This window comes from Daphnia pulex, chromosome 11 (assembly GCF_021134715.1).
Source record: "Daphnia pulex isolate KAP4 chromosome 11, ASM2113471v1".
Classification (NCBI taxonomy): domain Eukaryota; kingdom Metazoa; phylum Arthropoda; class Branchiopoda; order Diplostraca; family Daphniidae; genus Daphnia; species Daphnia pulex.
Genome location: NC_060027.1, coordinates 2,548,367 through 2,574,065, shown reverse-complemented (window position 1 = coordinate 2,574,065; position 25,699 = coordinate 2,548,367). Strand labels below are relative to the sequence as shown.

General features: G+C 41.6%; 4 protein-coding genes and 1 long non-coding RNA gene across 9 annotated transcripts in view; all 5 read left to right on the top strand.

Moving 5' to 3' along the window:
* Positions 1-479: 479 nt before the first annotated feature.
* Positions 480-4,817, top strand: LOC124208009 (pseudouridylate synthase 7 homolog). Of its 2 annotated transcripts, none has more exons than XM_046605691.1 (9): positions 480-1,124; positions 1,211-1,614; positions 1,684-1,855; positions 1,916-2,098; positions 2,162-2,368; positions 2,449-2,575; positions 2,657-2,870; positions 2,966-3,120; positions 3,453-4,817. In XM_046605691.1, exons 1-9 carry the CDS (start codon positions 627-629, stop codon positions 4,367-4,369), a joined length of 2,877 nt encoding a protein of 958 aa, XP_046461647.1. In that variant the 5' UTR covers positions 480-626; the 3' UTR covers positions 4,370-4,817. The 2 variants fall into 2 exon arrangements, with proteins under 2 accessions (XP_046461647.1, XP_046461646.1); XM_046605690.1 differs by having other exon boundaries at positions 522-1,124; positions 2,648-2,870.
* An 885-nt stretch (positions 4,818-5,702) lies between these two features.
* LOC124208008 (pseudouridylate synthase 7 homolog) lies at positions 5,703-10,000 on the top strand. Its single transcript, XM_046605688.1, has 9 exons — positions 5,703-6,298; positions 6,362-6,765; positions 6,831-7,011; positions 7,070-7,252; positions 7,319-7,525; positions 7,601-7,727; positions 7,793-8,009; positions 8,094-8,251; positions 8,591-10,000. Exons 1-9 carry the CDS (start codon positions 5,825-5,827, stop codon positions 9,538-9,540), a joined length of 2,901 nt encoding a protein of 966 aa, XP_046461644.1. The 5' UTR covers positions 5,703-5,824; the 3' UTR covers positions 9,541-10,000.
* A 135-nt stretch (positions 10,001-10,135) lies between these two features.
* On the top strand, positions 10,136-15,573 carry LOC124208007 (pseudouridylate synthase 7 homolog). The gene is made up of 8 exons (XM_046605687.1): positions 10,136-10,739; positions 10,806-11,236; positions 11,301-11,481; positions 11,540-11,719; positions 11,779-11,985; positions 12,057-12,493; positions 12,579-12,736; positions 14,865-15,573. The coding sequence occupies exons 1-8, from the start codon at positions 10,425-10,427 to the stop codon at positions 15,239-15,241; spliced, it is 2,286 nt and encodes a 761-aa protein (XP_046461643.1). The 5' UTR covers positions 10,136-10,424; the 3' UTR covers positions 15,242-15,573.
* Positions 15,574-16,958: 1,385 nt separating this feature from the next.
* LOC124208006 lies at positions 16,959-19,095 on the top strand. Its single transcript, XR_006880223.1, has 3 exons — positions 16,959-18,092; positions 18,186-18,389; positions 18,488-19,095. It is a non-coding gene; the product is annotated as an uncharacterized LOC124208006 (long non-coding RNA).
* A 414-nt stretch (positions 19,096-19,509) lies between these two features.
* Positions 19,510-25,699, top strand: part of LOC124207995 (bone morphogenetic protein 1-like) — a 19,086-nt gene continuing 12,896 nt past the window's right edge. For 2 of the 4 annotated variants that reach the window (XM_046605666.1, XM_046605668.1), the window contains exons 1-3: positions 19,510-20,616; positions 24,373-24,567; positions 24,916-25,002. In XM_046605666.1, the coding sequence (XP_046461622.1) occupies positions 24,390-24,567; positions 24,916-25,002 (265 nt within the window). In that variant the 5' untranslated portion in view covers positions 19,510-20,616; positions 24,373-24,389. The remainder of the gene's footprint in view (positions 20,617-24,372; positions 24,568-24,915; positions 25,003-25,699) is intronic. The other 2 variants (XM_046605667.1, XM_046605669.1) reach the window with 1 other exon arrangement.

Sequence of the window (25,699 nt, the reverse complement as noted above, 5' to 3'; positions counted from 1 at the left end):
TTTTTTCATAGTTGTGTGTAAAATCCAATCAAAAACATCTTGTTCGCACGAGCAGGTGCGGAATTCGGATGCTGAAGTCCCCATTTTTCTGCAGAGGAGAAGGAAGGCAGCGCAAGTCAGGTAATGTGAATTGAAATGGAAAGTGTAGTAAATGGTATTAGGCGTCCTGTTGCCGTAAAGGACGTCTATTATAAAAATTGTATCCCATATAAGTTAAAACCTGGTGTCTCGGCTAGTTAGTCTCAAGTTCCGAAGTCCGAACTTTACTTACTGAATCGAGTTTGACTTACTGTATCTGTAGACTGTAACTTACCATATTGATTTGCATATCATAAATTAAAAAAGTACAAATAAAAAATGGAGTAGAGGAGAGGAAAAACATTAAAAATAACAAAAAAACAGTAATAAAACGCCGTGCGCCATCTTATCGGATGGGTGGTATTTAAAGGTTTGACAACATTGTTTTATGTTTTTAGATCTGTCTGCTTCTGCTAAAATTCAATTGTTGAATACTTGCTTAGTTTAGTTAATTCGACCACTCGGGTCGCGGGTCATGGGCACGTGGAAATTGTAGCCAAGTACTAAGTAGAAGAAGTAGACAAATTATTTAAATCTAGTCTGACAAAATGGAAGAACAGGAGTGTGAAATCGTCTTTGTATCAAACAAATCGCAAAAGAAGAAAGAAAATATCCTTGAGGCCCTGGCTAAATACAAATTGAAGCAACAAGAACAGCAACAGCATGATGCCATAAAAATGAAAGCCGGTTCGTCAAAGGAGAACGAAACAATAAATGATTCCCGACCATTGCCAGTGAAGTCTAAAGTATCAAAAGAAACATCTGAAGAAGAGAAAGGACAGGAGATTAGTTTGAAGAAGCAATCATCTGCCAAATCCTTAGGGAAGTCCCAAATCACAGAAGTTAATAAAGAGCAGTATAATCCTTTACCATGGCAGTATGATGAAAATGAAAGAAATAGACTACAACTGGAATATGTGCAACATTTAGCAAAGAGTGAAAACAAAACATACATGAAAAATGATTTTGAAATTGGCATCACTGAATATATTTCTCAAGGAAAAGGCTTTTCAGCTGATGTAGATCAGTCTTATCTTGATTTCCAGGTATTGCATTAATAATTTTTGTATGGTTCGTATGAATGTTGAAAAAATTTTTCGCCAAAAGCACTAAAATTTTATGATTTTTATAGGTTCATGAAATCAGTTTAGATGGATCAGTTGTTTATTTAACAAAGATGAAAAATCCTCTTTTCAAACCTAATACTTGTGATGGGAAATTTGTCATAACATATGACCTATTAAATAACATTGATGCCATTATGTTGAAGTCGAATGAGGAGATAAAAACTATTGAAATTGACATAACTGAAATGGAAGAAATTGACAGAATCAACCTTAGGAAAATTCTGAAAGAGAATGAAAATTATTATGTCCATGAACCTGTATCTGTTTGTGGAAAACTAATCTTGAAGATTTGTAAAATGCATGATGAGAGACATCCCCAAAATGGATTATTTGATTATATTCAATTCGTTTTGTACGCCGAAAAGATAAGCACAAAGACAGCAATCAGAAATATGGCCGAAACACTCAGGTATTTTTAACGTGATCTTAACTTCATTTTTCTTTCGTTTGTACCGTTGTTGATCGGAAATAATTAAAGGAAAAGCTCTAAATGCTTCATGACTGCTGAAAACAAATTTGCAAGATCAATAAGTCAACTGGTGACGATGAAAAGTGAGGATTCTATTGGTCTTTGTCTCGCTTCACATACTTCAATTGGAATTGGAAATTTCAGTTTCGTCCCTCAACCCCTTCAGCTGGGCGATCTGAAGGTCAGTTTAATTCCGTCGCTAACCGAATCTGTCCTTAAACCTTGCTCATTATTTATGTAGGGCAATCATTTTAACATCGCACTACGGAAAGTAATTGGTAATAAGGGTCAAATTGAGGCGAGTTTAAGATCTCTAAAAGATAATGGTTTCATAAATTATTATGATAACAATCACTTTGGATTTATAAGAGACGTTCCCAAGCATTTAATCGGAAAGCAGCTACTACTAAAACAATGGCAAGAAGTAATTCAATTTTTAAATTATCGTCAAGTTGTGTAGATTCAACATTTCTTGCCTTTTTGTTAGGCTATTGATTTAATTTTACAGCCTTCCGAGTTAAATAGCACAGGTGACTATTTAAGCAACCTTACATTGGCTTGTATTGAGTATAAATTCTCAAGGCTTGTCCATAAAACCTTTGATGAGACTCATCATATAAATAACTCATTCAAAGCCAAACTTTTGTCAAGTATTCAAATCCATGGCGAAAATCTCGCTGTAGCAGTAAATGACGTATGTATTTTGAAAACATTTACGCCAATTTTTTAAACGCCATCTTTCAATATTAAAATATATTTTTTTTTTTCATATAGATCTCTCTTGAATTGCGAGTTTCTTTTGTTCGCGCCTATCAGTGTTTTCTCTGGAACACTATCGTCTCCAAGCGCATTGCAAAATTTGGTGCAAAACTGATTGTGGGTGATCTAGTCTATGCTTCAGGTAATAATGACCAGAATAATACAATCTCATTATACATCCGCTATATAGAGTTTTACATCGAACTATTGATTGAAATGGAAGGTGACAGTGGCAGACGTGATTATAATGGACAGCAAAATCAACGAGAAGTACTTTTCATCGACCAAAACAACATTCACAATTACACCATCTACGACGCTGTTCTACCGCTTCCTGGTTGTAATATTACTTATCCGGCCAACGAAGTTGCCGACTGGTATAAAGACCTTTTATCGGCAGATGGACTGTTGGAGAAGGATTTCAATTTGAGTTTAAAGTAATTCATTCTTTGATCATACAGTTTTGGTATTTTTGCCACTCCTACTTTCCCTCCCAGTTATATTTTATTTTGGATTATGTTTATGATTATAGTACTTATGGTATTAATGGAGCTTATCGACCCGTGGTGTTGAGGCCTTCTGATTTAAAATGGAAATTCGTGCATTACGATAATCCTGACCAGAAGTTGATTCCGTCTGATTTGGATCGACTACAACAAGTAGAGCTCCCGTCTGTCAGTTCACAAGGTATTTTTTATGTTTCTCTGTCTATAGCTTCATGTCCCTATGCTTTCTTTATGTTTATTTAACGTAATGTGTACCTTCACAAACGTTTTGAGGACACTAAATACCAAAATATATTATTACTTTAAGATTAAGAATGGAAGGTAGGTGGGTAGATAGATGGGTAGGGAAATTCAGTCCAGAAATTACTGTTGCTGATTTGCTGGTTTGCTGTGGGTTCAACAATAGGAGTGGAATAAAATTATTTGTGTGAAATTTATGAAATATTGGAACTCTTCAACTACAACATGTTTGTTCACTGTCAATCAGTATGTTATTTTTATTTGCTATTTTAGAAGGCGTATATCTTGGACTTGTGCTCGAATTCAGTTTGCCGGCCTTCGCTTGGGGGACTATGGCTCTGAGAGAGATCCTCAAGATGGACATGACAGCCGAATTACGGAAATCATGCAAGGGATTCCATAGCAAGAAAACCAAGTTGAAAAAACAAGTTCGTTTGAACAAGGTGTGCCCTAGGCAGGAGCATCCGTCGCCATTAGCAACAAACAAAGCGCTCGAGGAACCACAGAAGAAGAAAAGAAAAGAAAAGCCGTGCATCGCCGATCAACCTCAATCAGAAACTAGCAAGTCTTTATTAGACACACATAGAAACCGTGCGGAATCAGCAGCCAGCCCATTATCAAATGGTCACACGCTCAGAGAAATGAAGCTGAAATCGAGCACTATCGAAAAACAACCGTCAAGGGACAATGAGTCATTCGAGGAACCTCTCCGAACAAAAAGAATCACCGAAAAACAAGTCGCCAATAAACATTCGGTTAAGCAACGTAAGAATCAAGATCGTTCACCATCAACCACTGAGTCTCGGGAGTCGCAACTTAAAGGAATCACGCTGGAGCCGGCAACACTTGATGATCCGCCACCAACAACCGGGGAGCCATTTAAGAAACCTAAACTAAAACAGCTTAAGAAAAATCGAATTGTTCAAGAGCCCAGCACTTGTCAAAAGCCTCAATCTAAAGTAAACAAAAGCTTGAAGGAACCCCAAACTAATGTTAAGGTCGAGCCCGGCATTTTTCAAACGCATTCATCAACATTCGCCGAATCTTGTGAGGAACCTGAGAAAAAGAAAACCAAGTTAGATCCGGACACAGATCAAGAAGAAGAAGAAGTGTTAATCATTCCGTCTTCGAAAAGCACAAAGTTTAAGAGTATCATGTATGTCGATCTCATTTCCGAACAAGAGGACTGATTGCACTCGTCTAGGTCTTCTGTTTGACGAACTTGAAAAGACTTGAAAAATAATTTTTTCTTACAGTTTTTGCCCAAGTTATTTTATTTGTTTTTTGTTTCTGCTGAAGTTGAATTTAAGGTAGTTGGCAATTGGAGTAAAATGCGCCGATGGAAAACTACCCAGCAGCATTTAAATGGAAATTTTTCGTCTTTTTAATAAGGTGCCTTATTCAACGGAAAGTGTTGAACACAACCCGTATGAAACATGATTGCCATAATTTTTTTCCGTTTGAAGATTTGTGACAGTGAACATTCGAATTTATCGAATTTTGTGGGCCAACCCATCTTTTGTCTGCTCCAACCAAGTTAATATTCCTAAATCCTCGTTTAACGCTGTGATATGACTGATATCCTATGCGATAATTCAGAACTAATTGAAGTTAAATATATTGTCATTAGACCAAGAATCCCTTAATACATTTATTACCGGTATACATTTTAAAGGTGCTATTACAGGTAGTCCGGAACACCGGAACCGGATTTCATGCGATGCGAGGTTAATGGGTGTTAACGACGACCTACTACTACTAGGCAACAATGGCTACAGAAGACGAGTTTTAATTGGTCCCTGAGAACTCACCTGCATGACTCACGAGCTCGTTTCAAATTTTTTAGAATCTATTCTCGGATAAGTTTTCGTTATTTTATGTAGATAAAAGTATGATTTTAAGTATGATTTTTCTCACTAGTTTTGAGCGTTTTTTTTTTTTATTTTTAAAAATTAGGCTTCTAGTAAATAGTAGAACTATGGAAACTATTTTTATTTTACAGTTTTGTGTAAAATCCAACCCAGAACATCTTGTTCGCACGAGTTCCGGTATGGAATTCGGATGCTGAAGTCCCGTCCCCCATTTTTTTTCTGCAGGGGAGAAGGGAAGGGAAAGGTGGTTCCAGCGCAAGTCAGGTAATGAGAACACATTTAAAGATTTAAGTGTGGTAAATTGTATAAGGCGCCCTGATGCCATAAAGGACATCTTTAATAAAGATCAGAACCCTTTAAAAAAATACAACCAGTTGTCTCGGCTAGTCTAGTTGGTCTCACGTACCGATTGTTACATACCTGTGTCGACCTACTGTATCTGTAACTTACTGTATTGATATGCTATCTTAAACAGTTACTAAAAAGTTAAAAAAAAAAAAAAAAAAAAAAAAGAGGGGAGAGGAGAGAAGGCAGGAACAGCAAACAGGACTACACGTCTGCAGGAGTAGCGCGGGCCGCGGTCCGCGGAGCGCCTTCCTGATGACGGGAGCGAATTCAAGCGATTTGACAACATTGTGTTTAGTTGTCTGCTAAATTTCAATTGTTGATTTGTTGTTGTAGTTTGTTAAACTCGGCCAAGTGCTCCACTCGGGTCGTGGGCACGTGGAGATGAAGAAATATACTAAAACTGTTTTAATCATCTAGTCTGACAAAATGGAAGAACAGGAGTGTGAAATCGTCTTTGTATCAAACGAATCGCCAAAGAAGGAAAATATCCTTGAGGCCCTTACTAAATACAAATTGAAGCAACAAGAACAGCAACAGCATACCATGGAAACGAAAGCCGGTCCGTCGAAGGGAAACGTAATATTAAATGATTCCCCGGCATTGTCAGTGAAGGGTGAAGTATCAAATGAAACATCTAAAGGAAGAAAAGGAAAGAAGCTTAGTTTAGAGAAGCAATCGTTTGTCAAACCCTTAGTGACAAGGAAGTCACAATTTACAGCAATAAATGTAAAGCAGTACGAAAACAAAAGAAATAGACTACTAATGAAACATCTGAAAAATGCAGCAAAAAGTGAAAACAAACTACACTTGGAAAATGATTTTGAAATTGGCATCACTGAATATATTTCTCAAGGACGAGGCTTTTCTGCTGATATAAATCACTCTTGCTCTGATTTCCAGGTATGAATGTTGTAAATTGTTAGGAAAATTTAGTTCAGCACTAAAATTTTGTCCTTTTTATAGGTACATGAAATCAGTTTAGATGGATCAGTTGTTCATTTAACAAAAATGAACAATCCTCTTATCAAACCTTTTCCTTGTAAGGGAGAGTTTGTCATAACACCTGAGCAATTAAACAGCATTGATGACATAATGTTAAAAACAGATGATGATGAAGAGATTAAAACTACTGAAATTGATATTACAGATATAAGTGAAAATCAGAGAGACAATCTCCAGAAAATTCTGAAAGAGAAGTTTCATGTCCATGAGCCTGTGTATGTTGGTAAACAACTAATCTTGAAGATTTGCAATATGCAAGATGAGATTCGCCGCCAAGATGGATCACTTGATTATGTTCAATTCACTATGTACGCAGAAAAGATAAGCACAAAGACAGCAATCGACAATATCGCAACAAGTCTCAGGTATTTTTATCGAAATCCTGACTTATTTTTTCTTTCATTATTCCTTTCCTGGTCGTAAATTACAGAAAAAGCTCAGACTGCTTTATGACTGCTGAACACAACATTGGAAGATCAAAATCAAACTGTCAACTAGTGACAATGAAAATGGAGGATTGTATTGGTCTTTGTCTCACAGAATCCCTCAAAAATATTTCGATTGGAAATTTCAGCTTCGCCCCTAAACCCCTTCAGCGGGGTGATCTGAAGGTCAGTTTAATTCCTTCGTAACCAATGTTACCTTAAAACTTACTCATAATTTATGTAGGGCAATCATTTTAGCATCGCTCTACGGAAAATAATTGGTGATAAGGGTCATATTGAGGCGAATCTCAGATCGCTTAAAGATAATGGGTTCGTAAATTATTATGAAAACCTGCACTTTGGATTAATAAGAGATGCCCCAAAACATTTAATCGGAAAGCAGCTTCTACTACAGAAATGGCAAGAAGTAATTCATATTATTAATCATTGTCAAATTATGTAGATATTTCAACATTTTTTGCCTTTTTATTAGGCTGTTGATTTATTTTTACAGCCTCATCCCGAGTTGAAGATCAGAGATAATCGGTTTAAGAATATTACATTGGCTTGTATTGAGTATAAATTCTCCAGAGTTGTCGATCTAACTTTTGATGAGGATACACTAAAGAATTCAATAAAAGCCCAACTTTTGTCTAATATTCAAATCCATGGCGAAAATCTCGATAAAGCAGTAAATGCTGTATGTATTGAAAACATTGACGCCAATTTTTAAACGCTGTCTTCCAGTATTAAAACATTTTCTTTTTGTCTATAGATCCCTTTTTGTTTGCGACTTTCTTTTGTTCGCGCCTATCAGTGTTTTCTCTGGAACACTATCGTCTCCAAGCGCATTGCAAAATTTGGTGCAAAACTGATTGTGGGTGATCTAGTTTATGCTCCAGGTAATAATGAACAAAATATTACCATAACATAGACCTTGACATCAAACTATTGGTTGAAATGGAAGTCGACAGTGGCGGACGTGATAATAATAAGAGACAGCACAATCAACGAGAAGTCATTTTCATCGACAAAAATAACATTAATAAGTACACCATCTACGACGTTGTTCTGCCGCTTCCTGGTTCTAATATTACTTATCCGGCCAACGAAGTTGCCGACTGGTATAAAGACCATTTATTGGCAGATGGACTGTTGGAAAAGGATTTCAATTCGGGTTTAAAGTATTTAATTTTTCCTCGAATCAAACATGGATTTTTACCACTCCGCTTTTCTCAGTTATGTGTTAATTATGTGTATGATTGTAGGACTTATGGTATTAAAAATGGAGCTTATCGACCCGTGGTGTTGAGGCCTTCTAATTTGGAATGGAAATTCGTGCATTACGATAATCCTGGCCAGAAGTTGATTCCGTCTGATTTGGATCGACTACACCAAATAGAGCTCCCATCTGTCAGCTCGCAAGGTATTTTTCAATTTTCTCTGTTTCTATAAATCGCTATGCTTTGTTCCTGTTTATTTACTGTAATGTTTCGCATAAAAAACATTTTCAGGACTCTAAATATCAAAATATTATTATTAAACTTTTTTTTTATAATGAAAGTTAGGTAGGTAGATAAATAGATAGGGAAATTATGTCCAGAAATTACTGTTGCTGACGTGCTCGTTTGCTGCTGGTTCAAAAATAGAAGTGGAATCAAATTGTTTGTGTGAAATTTATGAAATATTTTGAACTCTTCTACAGTTCAACTACAACATTCTTGTTCGCTGTCTATCAGTATGTTATTTGTCTTTGCTATTTTAGAAGGCGTATATCTTGGACTTGTACTCGAATTCAGTTTGCCGGCCTTCGCTTGGGGGACTATGGCTCTGAGAGAGATCCTCAAGATGGACATGACAGCCGAATTACGGAAATCATCCAAGGGATTCCGTTGCAAGAAAACCAAATTGAAAAAACAAGTTCGTTTGAACAAGGTGTGCCCTAAACAGAAGCGCCCATCTCCATTAGAAACCAAAGAAGCCGTCGAAGACCAGATTAAGGAAACCAAGGAAAAGTCGTGCATGACCGATCCACCTCTATCAGAATCAAGCAAGTCTTTCTTAGACATAAATCAAAACCGTCTAGAATCAGCAGCCAGCCCATTATCCAAGGGAAAAATGCTCAGAGAAATCAAGCCCGAATCGGGCACTGTGGAAAAACAACCGTCAATTGACAATGAGTCATTCGAGGAACCTCTCCAAACAAACAGAATCGCCGAAAAACCAGTCGCCAGTAAACAATTGGTGGAGCAACGTAAGAATCAACATCAAGAATCCACCAGCGAGTCTCGGGAGTTCGAACTAAAAGGAACGCCGGCCACGATTGAAAATCAGACACCAGAAACCAGAGAGCCATTTGAGAAACCTCTATTAAAGGAAGAACCGGGGACCAGCAAACAATCTGCACCAATAGCAACAGATTTTGTTTTAGAGCTACAGAAAAATCTAGTTGTTCTACAGCCCCGCACTTGTCAAAAGTCTCAATCCATAGTAAACGAATGCTTGAAGGAACCCCAAACTAATGTTAAGGTCGAGTCCGGCATTTGTCAAATGCATTCATCAGCATTCACCAAGTCTTGTGAGGAACCTGAGAAAAAGAAAATCAAGTTAGATCCGGATCAAGAAGAAGAAGAAGTGTTAATCACTCAGTCCTGCAATGGCTCAAAGTTTAAGAGTATCATATATATCGATATCATTTCCGATCAAGAGGATTGAGTGCACTCGTCTTAGGTCCTCTGTTTTGATGAACTTGAAAACCTTTAAGTCATTTTCTTTCTTATTGTTTTTTTTTCCAGTTTTTCTTTATCATTATTATTTATTACCTTTTTTTTTGGTTTCCACTGAAGTTTAATTTAAGTTAGTTGGCAATTGTGCGCCGATGGAAAAATACCCTTAGCGGTTTAATTTTGTTAAATGGAAAATGTTTCTTGTTTATTTTCTTTTAAAAAGGTGCCTTATTCAACGGGAAGTGTTATACAACTGCTTGAAACACGATTACCCTAATTTTCTTCTGTTTGGAGATTTGTGAAAGTGGTCATTTGAATTTATGTGGTCCAACCCAATCAACCCTTTCTCTTGTCTGGTCCAAGTTAATATTTAACGCTGTGATATGACTGATATCCAATTCGATAATTCAGAACTAATTGAAGTTAAATATATTTTCATTTGACCAAAACTCCAAAAGTACCTGCATAAATTTATTGTAAATTATAAATTGTTATTTCAGTTTTACAGGTAGTCCGGATCCGGAATACCGGAACCGGATTTTTGTACCGCGTAAACGACGTTGTTCTACTAGGCAACAATGTCTACAGCAGACGAGTTTTAAGTGGTCCCTGTCCCTGAGAACTCGCCTGCATGGCTCACGAGCTCGTTTCAAATTTGTTAAAATCTATTCTCGGTTAAATTTTCGACTCTTCGTTATTTTATGTAGATAACCAAGTTGGATTGTTCACTCGCTGTTTTCTCGTAGAATCTTGACTGTATTCTGTAAAACGGTTTAGCGTGTCACAGTAGCCAACACGTGCGTTGACTCAAAAACCGGTGTTCTGCCTTATTGATTACAGAATTTTTGTTCAACTTGATATACATTTTTGACAATGGAAGACAATGACTGCGAAAGTGTTAGTGAAGCGAAGGGCCAGACGATGAAAAAGAAAGTAAATGTCCTAGAGGCCATGGCCAAATATAACTTGAAGAAACAACAAGAACAGGAATTGCGAATGAAGGCCCCGTCAAAGCAGAAACCAACTCCTCCTGCTAGCCCAAAAGCTACCCCTGAAAAACACAATTATGGTGGGGAACGAGAATATGTAAAGACTGAAAGGAAGGAAATTGATGTTGGCATCTCCGAATATGTTTGTAAAGGACAAGGCTTTTCAGCTATCCTCAAACAACGTTACTCTGATTTTCAGGTGAAATGAGTAAAAATACCATAGCATTATTAACAATATTAATCCATTTTTTTTTTCAACGTAAAGGTACATGAAATTGACATGGCTGGCAACATTATTCATTTAACAGATCAGACTATTGTTAAGTATGTTGAATCTAATGACACTGAAACGGCGGAAGATTCTGATGTTTTGACAGCAGACCAATGGAATAGTATTGAAGCAATGGTTAAAACAGGGGATCCAAAAACTGTTGAAATTGACGTAACAGAAAAGAGTAAGGAGGAAAGACAAAATATCCATAAAACTGTGAGGACAAAGTATGAAGAGGAAAATATTACCAGCAACTCAGGACCTGTTGATGGCAGAACAATTATGAAAATTTTCAAGATGGAAGGAAAACAAGAAAGACGTCGTAACGAAAAGCGGCGCATGGGCTGCATTTATACTCAATTCGTGTTGTATAAAGAAAATCTGAGCACAATGGAAGCAGTCAACACAATCGCTCGAGCGCTTAAGTAAATATTTACCATCCTTCATACATTTTCACCGAAAAAAAATCAATTCTTACTTTTATTTTAGGACGAAAGCCGGAAACTTAATGACTGCTGGAACGAAAGATAAAAGAGCAATTACGAGTCAGTTAGTGACGTTGAAAAATACAGAACCTCTTAAGATTTTGAACAGTGTACGGAATAACCCTAAGATTGCTGTTGGGAATTTTTCCTTCACCAAACAACCTCTTCAATTGGGAAATCTGAAGGTACCGCTCATCCGAATCCATTTTGTTTTCATCTAATAATCATCATAATTTATTACAGGGTAATCGTTTCATAATAGCACTTAGAAATGTAATTGGCGACGAGAGTCAAATTTTGGCAAACCTCGAGTCGCTGAAAGAAGTAGGTTTCATCAACTATTACGGGTCCCAACGCTTTGGAACTCGACATGTTCCAACGCATTTCATTGGAAAACAGCTGATTTTAGGGCGGTGGCAAAAAGTAATTCAATTTTATAAGGTGCTTTTCAGATCTTCGTATTCATTTCAAATGTTTTACAGGCCATTGATTTAATTTTGGAGCCACCCGAGTTGAACGGCAGATTTCAACGCGATTTCGACCTCACACAAGCGCGTATCGAGTACAAATCCACAAGGGACGCTCATAAAGCCTTTTCGAAAATCAAAAGGAGCCTTCAAACAATCGAAGCTCAACTTTTATTACATTTGAAGAAATTTGGCAAAGATCTCGTCGGCGCCCTGAACTCCGTACGTTCCCCTTGACGTTAACTAAAATCTTCTACCATTTGTTTCATTAATATTTTTATTTGATTTTTAAGATTCCTCGCAACTTGCGACTTACTTACATTCACGCCTATCAGAGTTTCCTCTGGAACACTGTCGTTTCCAAGCGTCTTTCAAAGTTCGGTCCGAAACCGATTGTTGGCGATTTGGTCTACGTTCCAGGCACTTGCGATCCTGAAGTCGACGCGGAAATGGAACTGATGAACGAGGAATCCAGTGCTCTGGAACCTGCAAATGATCAATCCAGCGAGAAGGAAGCGGATGGTGAAAAGTCCAACGCAAAAGCGCAGCGCAATCAGCGCAAAGTCATGTTCATTGACGAGAACAACATAAACGACTACACGATCAACGACATTATTCTTCCACTTCCTGGCTTTGACATAACGTATCCCTCCAACGAAGTTGCCGGATGGTATACAGAGCTCCTTCAAGCGGATGGCTTGACTGAGATGGATTTCAAACAAAGCACAAAGTATATATGTTTTCTATTTTATTTCCCCCTTTTATATCAAACTTAAATCTTTTTTATATTCTCCCCTTCCTCGCATTCTTGACAGAACCTACAATCTCGGTGGAGCGTATCGACTCGTGATGTCAAAGCCGTCCGATGTGAAATGGAAATTCGTACGTTACGATGATCCTACTCTGAGCCTGATCCCATCTGACTGGGATCGACTGGAAAAGACCCAGCCTCCCGCCGCCGCCGCCGTGAAAGGTATCATCCCCTTGGCTCAATGGCAGGGTTTTTTTTTGTTGCTATGCCATTTCCTTTTCTCTTGTGTTTTACTTGCTACGGTGGAACGTTTCCCATCCATCTGGAAAGCAAAAATTTCTTTGCTTTTTACTTTCTTCCTCCTCATTCCTTGAAGGCAGGAAAACATGAGGAAAAGAAATGAGTTTAAGGATCGGGACATTTCTCCCGCTCGCCTATCTGGTGTTATCGAAACTTGAGGAGGAAAATCTTTTGGGATTTAATTCTTAGGGCGAAAGACTTGTCTTTTTTCTTCTTTTTCTTGCGGGGTTTAAGTTAGTTTTTCATCTCGAGCTGATGGATCGACCGAGCTCCACTTGTTTATTAGTTTTTCCCTCCCCTTCTTGTCGCTCTCTCCATCTCCTATGGTTGCACTTTATTTCCTTTCGCTTGAAGCGTCTGTACGAGGTTAAATAATCCCATTTTTATTATTATATCCGTCCCTCTTTTCTCTCTCTCTCGCTATACTTTCTCTCGCGGAAAGATAGAAGACTATGAAAATTTCCTTGTCCTCCTTTTCTTTTTATATTTTTTGGTTGCCTCGGTAGTGGTGGTTGAATTGATTTCCACTGGGTCGGTGATCTTGTTTCGGAGGTTTCTGGGTGCTTCCCAGCTTAACCACACACAGTCCTCCGACCCGACTTTCTTTTTCTTTCTTTAAAGTGAGAAGACGACCCCAAACGTTCATCATGTTGAATTATTTTTCCTTTTTTTTTCTCTCTGCATCACCACAATTTAAATATGTAAAAAAAAGAAAGGAAAAGAAGCGACGGTAGTTAAAGAAAAAGAAAAAGTCATAAAGAATGGAAGAAGTAGTAGATGGTAGGCTGAGCTAGATAAGGGAGCCAATGCATTGATCGCCACTCTGTTCAACTCGCCCCCTTTTCCCCTATTCAAAGTGGCTCTTACATTTTCGGCACAATATTTATGTTGGTTCTTGCGCGATGGGTGGACAACTTTTCCATCTCTTTTGCCCGCCATATTTTTTTCTAAATATTTTTTATTCGGAGGACAATTTATTTTCATTTTTGTATTCGCCTATTTTGACACTCCCGACAAGGAGGGAAAAGAAAAAAAAGAAATCAATACTTTTTGGCGCTGTTTTTATTTGGTTAGGTTGTTTTTTCTTTAGCCAACCGGACCGGGTTATTTTTCTGAGACTCGTGGCGGCTAGAAAAGCAGCAGCAGTAGAAGAATCCTTTTGTGTGTGTGTGTGTGTGTGTGTGTGGATGATTGCGCCGAGGCATTATGAATGGCCGTTTGTGTGTTGTACTGCCTCACTCTTGTTGTTGTTACCGCCGTCGCCCTTTGTGAGTGTCGGCGTTGGCTGTCGGAGCGAAAGGAGAGGAAATCAACGTCTGCAGCCAATGAGGAAGCAGAGAGAGAGAGAGAGCTAGGAGTTTTGGGGAGGAGGTTTGTCGTGTGGGGGTTCGCTATATTATGTGTCTGTCTGTCTGCGCGCACGATTGTTGACGGGCTGGTGCCGGTCGGATATTGGAATGGACGACAAGAGAAGTTTGTCCGTTATGAATGTCGCGATAGATGGAAAGTTGACTCGCCAACGATGGGGGAATTCGAGTAAAGAGCCGAGTAGGAACAGGAGGGAGGGGGGATAGAGGAGAGTAGGAGAGTAAGAGTAGATTGTCGACATTCATTCTAGCAAATCCCATTCACTTTTGCCCTTTTGACTCCTCCTTGGTCCTTGGCCCGCGCTTCATTAGTGTAGTGCCAAAATGCTTCATTTTCCCGTCGAGAAGACGTCACACACATCACTTGCGCCCATTATTGACGTTGCAAAGAACACGGAGCTAGGAACTAGGAGCCCGGCTGGCTGTTCCTTCTCCTACACTACTCGCCTTTCTCTCGTGTTGTCTTTGAAACGGGACGGGGTGGTGGGTTGGGGATCTTGGTATCCAATCGATGACGGAACACGGGCTGGGATTTCTTCCTCCTTCCGGCCTTTGTGCGCCGGTAATAGTGTTGGCTTCCGTGTCACTCGTGAAACATGAAATCTGAAATGTGAAACTTTGTGCCATTATGCGACTTTTTGACCCCCTTTTATTGTAAATATTTATTTTTCAAATGGTAATAGATGGCGCTTACCTCGGACTGGTGTTGGAATTCAGCCTGCCCGCTTCGTCGTACGCCACCATGGCCCTTAGAGAGATCATCAAAATGGACATGAGTGCCGAATTTCAGACGTCACTCAACGATGCTGGCGGCACCAAACATCCGGCACCAGCCGCCACCGCTGCCGCAGCAGCCGAAACCGTTTCCAGCGAACCCGAAGAAAAGCGAATTAAACTGGAGCCGGACGCTGATCCAGCGCCACCAGCAGTCGGCATTGAGTCATCTGAGGATCCAGCGACCAAAAAAATCAAAAAGGAACCGAACGCGGACCCACCAGCAGTCGGCATTGAAGATCCCGCGGCCAAGAAAATCAAAAAGGAGCGAATCACGTCCGATTAAAATAGAAGAAGCTTTGAGGCTCTCCGCTTCTCCCGCCTTTCAACTTCAACCCGCAATTTTTTCATGACACGGAATTTATTTTCTTTCCTTTCCTTTTTTTTCCGTTTATTAACGACCCAAAAAATTTAAAAAAAAATCTGAGCCAAAAATGAAAAAGAAAAATTGGCGACCTCCTCCTGTCACACACATTTTTGTTTTCCTGTTTGTTAAATTTTGTGCAGAACTGCCTGCTTGGTGGCGGTTTTTCGTGGAATCGTTTGCGAATGATTGTTTGAGCCGGCTGAGAGCAGCTGTCTCGGTTGAGAAAGCAATACACTCATGTCCATCGCCCACGTCTTGTTAAAGCCCCCCACCCCCAAAAAAAAGATTCTAAACTCTCGACTCCTTTAACAGTTTGACTCTTTAAAAGCTTTTTTGTTATTTGTTTGTTTAACTTTCTTTTAACTATTCTTACCTCTTTTTTTTTATTTTTCCTGTCTAGGGTGTGCAAACGGGTCAGATGCTCGTGTGTGTTATCTGGTGCATAGAAAATCCTGGTCGAAATAATGGTCCACTGATTGGAACGGAATCATGTCAATACGAAACGCGCAGAGGAGAGACGGGAGAGAGGTGAGAGATGGAAGGGCGAACGCGAGAGGAGAGAGAGCAAAGAATTTCTAATGGAAGCCATCAAGCGGATCTCCCGAAGCTGCTGCTGCTTGTGATTCGACGCCACATTCTCTGGGTGGAAACGGGCGAGGGGGGTGAACGGACGCGACCAGAGAGAAAAATCCCAAAAAAAGGAAGAAGAAAAGAAGAAGAAGAAGATCTCTCTTTTGATCATCGAGTCTTGTGTGTATGCGGGGGTCATCAAAAGAGCGGCCATGCGAATAGAGGAGAGAGTGAGTGGAGATTTCATATCCCCCTCCCCACCCTCTCTGGAAGTGACAGCTCGACATTGCAAACACGAACGCATATTCCTTCTTCTTTTTTTTACTTTTATTTTTATTTCATTTTTTTTTTCTGCTTCCAGCCCCGGCACTCGGCGAGTCGACGTGCGTATCGGACGTCCATAAAAGAGAATAAGAACCCGAGAGCCATTGGAATTACGTATGGAATTCCCCCCCCCCTTTTTTTCTCCATGCACTTCGCACATGATGTCCTTTGAAGGGTTTTCGTCAAGATTTTGGTGATTTGGTGTTCAAGTTTAACTGTCATTTTGTTTTTTAAATATTTTTTTGAAATCATTTCAGTTGATTTTTTGGCGGGTGGAAATCAGGATCGCTGTTTTAGTGGAATGGAGCCCCTTTTAGTATTGAATCAAGGAGACCCTGATGAAGTTGGATCCAATCTTTTTTTTTCTTCTTCCTTCTCTCATCACTCGTCCTGCACTCTGTGAAAAGGAGTTACATTGGAATATCGTTAAAGAGACGAAAAGAGTTGAGTGCTGCTGCTCTTCTATTTTTCTTCTTTTCCCTTGGTAGAAAAAAGAGCCTCGGCCGATTCAATATTTAGACAACATTCCAACTCCTTTTTTTTCTCTCCTCGTAAAGGACATCCTTTTTTCTCTCTGTTAAAAAAGAAGAACAAACTTTTTTTTATTGTTGAACGCCGTGGCTTTTGCTTCTTCTTCTCTTCCATTCGACTCTTCTCTTCTTTTTTTTTATTAATATGATTTTCCCCGCGACGTGTTTGTGTGTGTACAAGGCTGCCGGAAAAAAGAAAAGGAAAGAAAAAGTTTCTTTTCTTTGGCAGTCGAGAATAAAGAAAAAAGAAGCGTGTCGCTAGGCAGAGCCCGTCAACTGGGCACCCTTCAAAGTTGATTGCGAAGAGAGAGAGTCTTACATACTTGCGCCCGGTATACACTATACTGTAGCAGCAGCATTTTCTTTCTTTTCCTTTTGTGTGTGTCGTCAGTGTAGACGCACGAGTCTCGTTACTTTTCCTGTCCGTCCTTTTTTTTCTTCTTCTACGACGACGACTGTGCGCGCTCGTTTCTTTTCTTCTTCCCTTTTGTTGGCGGCCAACGACTGAGGCGCCCAGTTGCGTACATCACCAACGATCCCCCCCTTCGCAAAACAGTCGAGATGGCACAGCATATTCTCGCCCTGTCGCATGTCTCACTCATGCGTATGTATCAGCTCAGGAGCAGAGAAAACAGACACACATAGAGCCGGAGCGAAAGAAGAAAAAGAGAAGAAGAAGAAGGAGCGGAAGGATCTCTTCCATTTGTTTGTTTGCCGGGGAGTAGTGGCGGCGGGGAAGGTTTCATTAGATGATGGGGCGCGCGTTTCGCCAAAGTGATACAGAGACCCTCCCCAATTTTCCTTCTCTTATTTTGTATTTAACCCAAAGGATCCTGGCGACGACCCTCTGCACAGTCAAAAGGGATGGAGGGAGGAGGAGTCTGAATGTTATACTGACGTAGTCGTCGTCGTCGGCAGCAGCAGCAGAGAGAGGAACTTATTGATCGAATACCAACGACTTCCTTGTCTTTCACCAGATTATCTCTCTCTCTCTAGGAGATACACACACACACACACACTGGGGCTCTTGGCAGTCAAATAACTCTTTGGAAGACGATGACTCTTTATTTGAGATTTATCATTTCATTTATTTGTTTTTGCTCTTTTTCATTTATTTTTCCGACCGTCCCTTTTGTTTTTTGTTTTCCAGGGGATTCGCTGGGGGCCAACTCCTCCTGGCGCTTTAATGGCCAATATTTTTCTTTGGATATCTGCTGGCTTTTTTGTTTTGTTTTGTTTCAGGAGGTCCCCACGTCTGGATGAATTGATCTTCTTTCGCCAATTCCGTCCCCTCTTTCCACTCGGTTTGACATTTGGATCGAATTCGACACACACTCGACTCGCCGGTAATGATGGCAACTTTCCCTCTTTTCTTTTTCTTTCTATCTTTCTCTCTTGGCGTTTGTTTCCGTTATTATCCCCTTTTGTCTCGCCAAAAGATGTTTGCAGCTTTCATTATCTATCTGCCACCAAAATGGCCGCCCATGTCTCTGTGTAGTGTCTTAAGTAGCAGGAGCCACACACACACACACACACAGACCAGGCTATAGGAATCGGGACCAAAAAATATATCATATCATTACATCACCACCACACCCATTCCGGACGGCCTTTCTCTCTCTATGTGTGTGTCTGCTTCGTAGGTAATAACGCAATCAACTTTGTTATCTCCTCGTAAACCAATCTCTTTTTCCGTTGTGTGTGTTTTAAGACCTTTTTTTTCTTTTCTTTTTCTATTCAGGAGCTCTTTTGGCTAGGGCGCGCGCCAGCCGGACCCGGAGTTTGTTGCAATGGTCGAGAGTGTGTGTAACTGGGCAATATCTGAGAAACTATAATATGGTTGCAGACGCGCGCAACGAGTTCCGGTCTCTCTCGCAGCAGCAGGATGATGAGGATTGAAAACCCAACGTAGATCGTCGCCCAGTCAACCGGAATTGATTTAGAACCGGTTTCGGTGAGAAACGACTGGCAGCCCGTCGAGTCCTCCACGTCGGGTCGGGTGAGGAGGAGTAAAATCGATGATAGTTTTTTTCAAAGACGCGCAAAGTAAAACGTAAATAATTAATTATGGCCCGGGAGAGACCATCAATTCACGTCCGTTTTCATCGCGGAGATCATCAACTTGAAAAAGAGAAAAACGCCAATCTCATCCGTGAAATGGATGGAAATTGCGCAAGAGGAATTGACCGGGCATCTCTTCAAGTCTTCCCCCCATATCTTTTGATAACTGGTTACGTAAGAAGCCCTCGAAAATGAAAATCCCCCACAGCTTTCATCAATTTGATACCACGCGCCATCGCCAGGTTGTTATACTCCGCCCACGGTACCACCAGCAGCAGCAGCAGCAGGTAGTAAGTAAGTCTTTACTATGGCTTAGATAGATTCCCAGATCGACCCCAAAACTAACCCTTGGCTCCTTATTGGTTCCGATAGAGAAACGATCAAAGTGGATGGACGCGGACCTCTTCTTTTCTTCCCGTCAAACGATTGGAGAGAATCGGGTCAATCGCAGACGTCCGACCCTTAAAAAAAGCTGCTGGAAAAGAAAAGGAAAGAAAAATAATAATTCAGACCCAAGAGGAAATGAGTGGACGTGTCATATTCGTCTGCCAACCCAAACAGGGACGGTGTTATCTCTAAATATAATATTTACAGCTGACATCAGCTGGATTATATAGTCTATTGCATCTTTTTTTCTCCTCTGCCCAGCAAAAAAATTTCCTTTTTTCACAAATAATTTTTCGTATCTTTTTCTTTTGCCCAGGGTCCAACGCCGGCGCAGTGTGTTGGCACAAAACGTCAAGTGCGTGTACCCCGCTGGTCTATATCTCTCTCTCTCTCGGATATTTTGGCTCCTCCTCCTTTCTGCGCCGATCCTCTCGGCGCGACTCGCGTTCATTCTTCACAGACTCACACCATCCCTCACTCCATCTCTGCCTCTTTTCTCTCCCCTTACCCGTTCTCAAACTTTTGGCTACACCAAGAGGAGAGCCCAGTCAAAGTCCAGCCAGCAACTCCCGCGCTGCTGCCGCCGCTGCCGCTGCTGCTGCTGTCGTCTCGGAAATACTCCGATCAGCATATCCCCCCTACCCCATCCAACCGCCACTTGCATTTGAAAAGAAATCCTCCCCGACTCCTTCCAAAGTCGATCCCCCCCCCCCCACCCACCTTTTTCCACCTCTTTTTCTCTTAACCACCCTACCACCCGTACCATCTCTTTGCCACCTACTCCCGGCGTCGTCGTCGTTCGTTCCTTGTATAACTGGTGGAGAGTGTGTGCGTGTGTGTGTGTGTGTGAGTGTGTGTGCGCGCCAGTGTGTGTGTGTGTTTCTTTTTTCCAGCCCCTCAACACCTTCGGCCATCGCTCAGGAGCAACACTCTCGACATTCCCTCAGCCGCCACCGACCAGGAGACAAGTCCTGAGCCGAGTTGTTGTTGTTGTGGTGTCTCTGTGTGTGCGTGCGTGCGTGTGTGTCATGTACCGATCCTTATTTTCTCGTCCGGCAATGTGTCGGCCAGTGTCTCAGTGTCTCAAATGACGGAAACCTTTGCCCAGTGAAACGGTTTTGAATGGGAAATCTTGGATCGAGGAGCCGCCAGGAGCCATTTTCGTCCGCCAAGGCAAAGTGCAAGTTGCAAAGTTGTTGTTGCTGTTGTTGACTCGGATCGGGAGGAAAACGACGACGACGACGACGGACTCGATCGGCTCCATCGATGCGAGCCATCAGTTTGAGTGGAATCAACAACAACAACAACAACCAGAGGAGCAGGAACAGGAGCGGCTCGTCGGTTGTTGGGCAGAGGCGGCGGCGACCGCTTTGAACGAGTCGGTCGTCGACGGTGGATCCTACGGTCCAGCATGTTGCCCGGGTAAGTGTCGATTTTTTGGGTTATTCTTTGAGAGGGGGAGTACAGCAGGTGGATTCCATTCCGGAAAATCTTTTGAGACTTTTGGGGGGAGTTGGAGGGAAAAAAAGGAGAGAGATTCTCCAGCTGCTCCGCTGGATTGTAGTTGGTAGTACAGTCTCTCTCTCTCCCACTGAGCATCCATGCTCCGTCCTATTGATTTTCTCTCTCTCCTCTCCATCCCTTGGGCGCCGTCCTCTCCCTCCTTTCCTCCTCTCGTTTTTTCTTCTGGTGGGGTGGAACGGGGGGTGGTAACTCTGAGCGACCGGAAGGAAAAGAAGAGATCCAACACAATTTTTTTTTTAAATTATTATTTGGCGTTCTTTCTATTTCCAGTTAAAGGCGATTTTATTTTTTCAAATTTTTGCGCGCGAAATTCAAAAAAATCAAATGTTTGGCTATTTTCGTATTTAGTTTATATTTTTACTGGTCTACATTTAATAGCCAAAGTTGAGAAAGAGAGATAGGGGGAGGTCATGATTTCCCATGTAGACATTTTATCCCCCGTGTGTGTCACGCCGAGCGTTTGTTCTCTCATCCGGTATTCCATCCGGACGAAGGCGGGTAGAAACCGCCAAAAAGAAAAAAAAGAAATGGGTTAGAACGTCGGGAGTTGCACGGGGCAGAGAGAGAGAGAGTAGTAGTGGGTATGGTCCTTTGGAGATAAAAACAGGGAACAAAAGTCCTGTGTGTGCCGGGGCCGCCACACACACACAGAACCGCAACGAGGCAGACGAGGCCTGAAAACTTTTCACTCACGGCCCCCCCACCCTCGCTACTGGGAGGAGGCGGGTGGTTAGGATAAAAGCAGCCAGAGTTGCGCTGTGTTATTGTGTCGTTGTATCGATCCTTTAATCATCCATCCGGCCACACAGGATCCCCCCACCACCACCCCATACCACGAAAATAACCGCACAACAACAACCCAGCCGAGTGATCCTGCCGGTCGACAAATAAATCAAAGACACGGAAGATTTTTCCCCCCCAAAAAAACGAATCAATTGGATGTGTTTGGCTTTTATTTTTCGATCAGCTACTTTGTGTGTGTGTGTTATATCCTGGCCGTGACAACGGCCTGGTGAAAACGGGGTAGGCCGTTACGGGAGAAAGTCGTTTTCTCTCTCTCTTGTGTGCCGGCCGGAAGAAACAGACATGTGTGTGTGGATGGGTTAGGAGGTGCTCGGTGCTGTCCCTTGGCAACATCCCACCATCCGTTGTGCTTCTGCTCTCTCTGCCTCAAATCCAATTATTGACGACAAAAAGGGAGGGGAAAGGGAGAGAGACTCTGCTCTGCTCTTGGCTGGCTCATCGTTTGTACAAGTGAAGGTGTATCTCACATATCAAAAGAAGAAGAGGAGCGGAGATGTCGTTTTTATTGACTGAAGGAGGTTGCCGGGGTGCGGGAGAGGGCCAATGACGTCACATATGCCGAAGAGAAAAAGATGGAACTAGTCTTCTTTTTGAAAGAGTCAACTCGGCTCTTTATCTTTCCATCTATCAAGATGGGCCACCTTCTGCGCATAGATATTAATAGTTCAGGCCGTGTCTAGGTGGAATTTTTTAAAAAATACGCATCTTGTGTGAGATGGGCGGGGCTCTTCATTTCTATCCATCAATATAACTTGTGTTTCCCAGACGAGAGATTTACTAATTACATACCAACAATTGTGTGAGCTCTGCTCTCCTGTTGTCTCTACAAGGCCGGCCATTGACAGTCGTGCAGGATCGGAAAATTGCTTTGCTGCCGGATTTCTAATCAGAAAGTTGTTGCCGATCAAACTTTGTGTCAACTGGGCTGGGCCGCTGTTTTGATTAAGGAGACTTTTAAATTTCAAAATTTATTTGGCGCCATTTTTTTAAAAAAAAGGAAGGTTAGGATCCGCTGTTGAGATTCACACGGATAAAACCCCAGGATCCTTGTCTCTCTGTATGTATGTGCGGAACAAGTCCAAATAAATGGGCACTCGCCAAACGCATCCAGCTGGTTTTTCTCTCACGACGAGGAACCCGTTTATTTTCTTCTGGGTTTCCTTTGGCTGTGTGTTGTTGTTACATAATGCGCATCATTTTCTTGGCGACCCTAAAAATATTCCCAGGGCCGAGTAAAGATGCGCGCCGGGCGATCGATACATCAAACCAGCAGCAGCAAATAATCCATCCCATCCGCCAAGTGTATTTTCTCGTTATTGCAACAAAGATCAAGATCAAACTAGAGAGAGAGAGAAATTAGAGATCCGCTGAAGCGGAGGACGCTACGCGGATGGATGGTCCTCATAACAACAACAACAACAACAAGCAAAAAAATAACCCTGACAGATTCCATTTTTTTCCCTACCCATCTCAATGATGGAAACTGGTAAATCACATTCAATCTAATATCCGGCTGCTGGATTAATAATACTCTCGGTTGTCTTATGACGTGTGTGTGTGTTGGGGGTCGTAGTATAAGATAAGACACACACACGCGCAAAAAACAAGTAGGGCGATGATGATTATTACTAACTAGTATATCAAATCGCTATGGGGTGGAAAAAGAAAGATGTGCTCTCATCTACTAGCGGAATTCCGGCGTTTATTATTACTTTTTTTTTTGTTCTTTCGGTGTTGTTGGGGATGTTGGGGAGTTGATTTGATTTATTGGTAGCCAAAAGGGCGGCAGAGAGGAGGGTTTTCCTGTATATATTAAAAGTGTATAGTCGCTCTTTTTTCGCGATAGATGTGTAATATATATTGATACACACTACTACTAGAGACACGCGCGCGCCCGCCGCCAGATGTATAGCTGGGCGCAGTTGACAGCGCTCCCATATCGATCCGCTCTGCGTATAATAGCCAAAGACGGCCCACACACACAATCTTGCCATATCTTTGTTTCTCTCCTCTTTGATTTGCAGAGATTCTTTTGATTTATTTTTTGATGGGTTTGCCATTTTTCGTTTTTGATTGGTAGAAAATAAGAAAAAAAGAAAAGCAGATCTCTTAGATTGACGAAATGAATCCCGCCAAGAAGAAAACGTACAAGCGTAGTGGCAAATGGAAATGACACACGCACCGGAGCCAGCCAACAGCCGGCCAGCCCAAAGGAGCTCGAATAATTCTCTAGGGTTTACGCTCCTATAGTTATACAATGTCAAGTCTCCCACCGATGTCCAAGGACACGAGAAACTAAAACACACACAACCAACCAACCAACTAGAACCAACAGAAAAATAAAGAGATTGTGGGGTAGCACAGCGGCCAGCAATAGCCCGTATAGAGACTTGCTTGCCCTGCGCTGGGGCCAGCACACACAACATCATTAGCTTTTCTTCCTCCTGCCCACCGAGTTGCTCTTTACTTTTTGGGTTAGAGGTTTTTATTTTTCTATTTTCTATTTTATTTTATTTATTTATTTATTTTTTTTTACTTACTTGGCTTGGGCTCCTGGCTCCTTGATGCTCGGTCCAATTGAAACAAGCCTTGCAGCACGGGGGGGTACCACCCGCCGGCCGTCCGTCCGTCCCTACTCGACTAACAAACTTTGGCAGTCCAGTCAAGTTTTCGACTGGACTACATACTACATCCTTATGTGTGTTATTCCATTTTCTTCTTCCATCCCTCCCACAAATTGTTTCATTTCAAATTGAGCATCAACTTTTTTGTGTGTGTGTGGCGAGAGATGATGACGGGGTCGAGTTCATTCTGAAATTCTTTTTTCCTTTTTCTTTTATGGTTTCGCAGGAAGGGCACCGGCCATCATGAAGGTCTCGTCAGAGTACTTGTCGAAAATTCGCGTCCGCTTCAAACCTTGCCGACAACTAATACGGCCGGCTTCACTAACAACGACAACAACAACAGCAACAACAACAACTCGTCTCCGGCTGATGACAGCTCTCTTGCTCATCCTACTCTTGCCTCGCTCCTTGTCAGCTCAAGGTACACACATCAATTCTAAATGTTTTAAAGGGAAATCTTCATTTTAAATATATATACAACAACGCTGGTGGATTATTGTCCGCATTCCATCCGCCCAGGCGGAGAGAGAGCGGTGGGGGGGGTGGTGATTGTTTCCAACTTTGTTGTTGTTGTACACGACTGAGTTAGTTGACTTTGAGAGCTCCTGGACTACTAGTACTGTACGTAGTCTAATACCAAGTTGGGGTCAAAGATTCCGGCTTACATTCTTGATTGATGAATGGCCAGCGGGGGGGATGGTCAGACCCGGTTGGTTGTTCATTTCATTGATTTATTCGATTTTTTCTTTTTTATCCGATCCTACCACAGGCTACGACGTGTTTATCGACTTGGAAGAGGAAGGTACGTCGCTGGACGACACCAAGATCTCCGTCTCCACCACTAACGACGGACTAAGTAAGACAAATTCCGGCATATTATTTCATTGTAGTATAGTTTTATGGGCGTCTATCTACAGATAGTCTCTAAGCTGGAAAGGGGAGGATGATCACACACGAGTCGTACGATGATTATTAGTCTTAGTGCCAAAAATCTTTTTTGGCGTCGTCTTTCATTTCCTTCCGGCTCTTTGTAACTATCACACACACACAACCCCCCTCTCCCAATTCTGTGTCGGGCTCCTTATACATTTATATCCATTTATCTACGAGCGGCTCTCCTTCTCTCTGTGTGTGTGTGTCATTGATCATCGCTGCTGCTGCTGCAGCATCTTCACCGCAGTCAAAGCGAACGGTCATATAATATTACACGCTGGCAAGGAGGATGTTCTTTCTATTGCGCGCGCGGCTCCTTCTTCTTCTCTCTTCTCTCTCTCGACGGACGACCTATTTTCGCTTTATAGCGCAGGATTTTTTCTTCTTTCCCTTTTTTTCTTGCCATTGCCCGACGACTGTTGCCAACTGCTGTATCAATCGATTGGCATAGATATCCACTTTTTCCCCTTTACGATGTAGACGAGCCCGCAAAAACTGTACCCGTGTTTATTAGACGACTTTTGATTTTGATGATTTCCAGGCTCCTGGAAAAAATAAAAAGGCAAAATATTTCATTGTTGTCGAGACTAATGATGCCATTAGCTCGGCACTAATTGCGC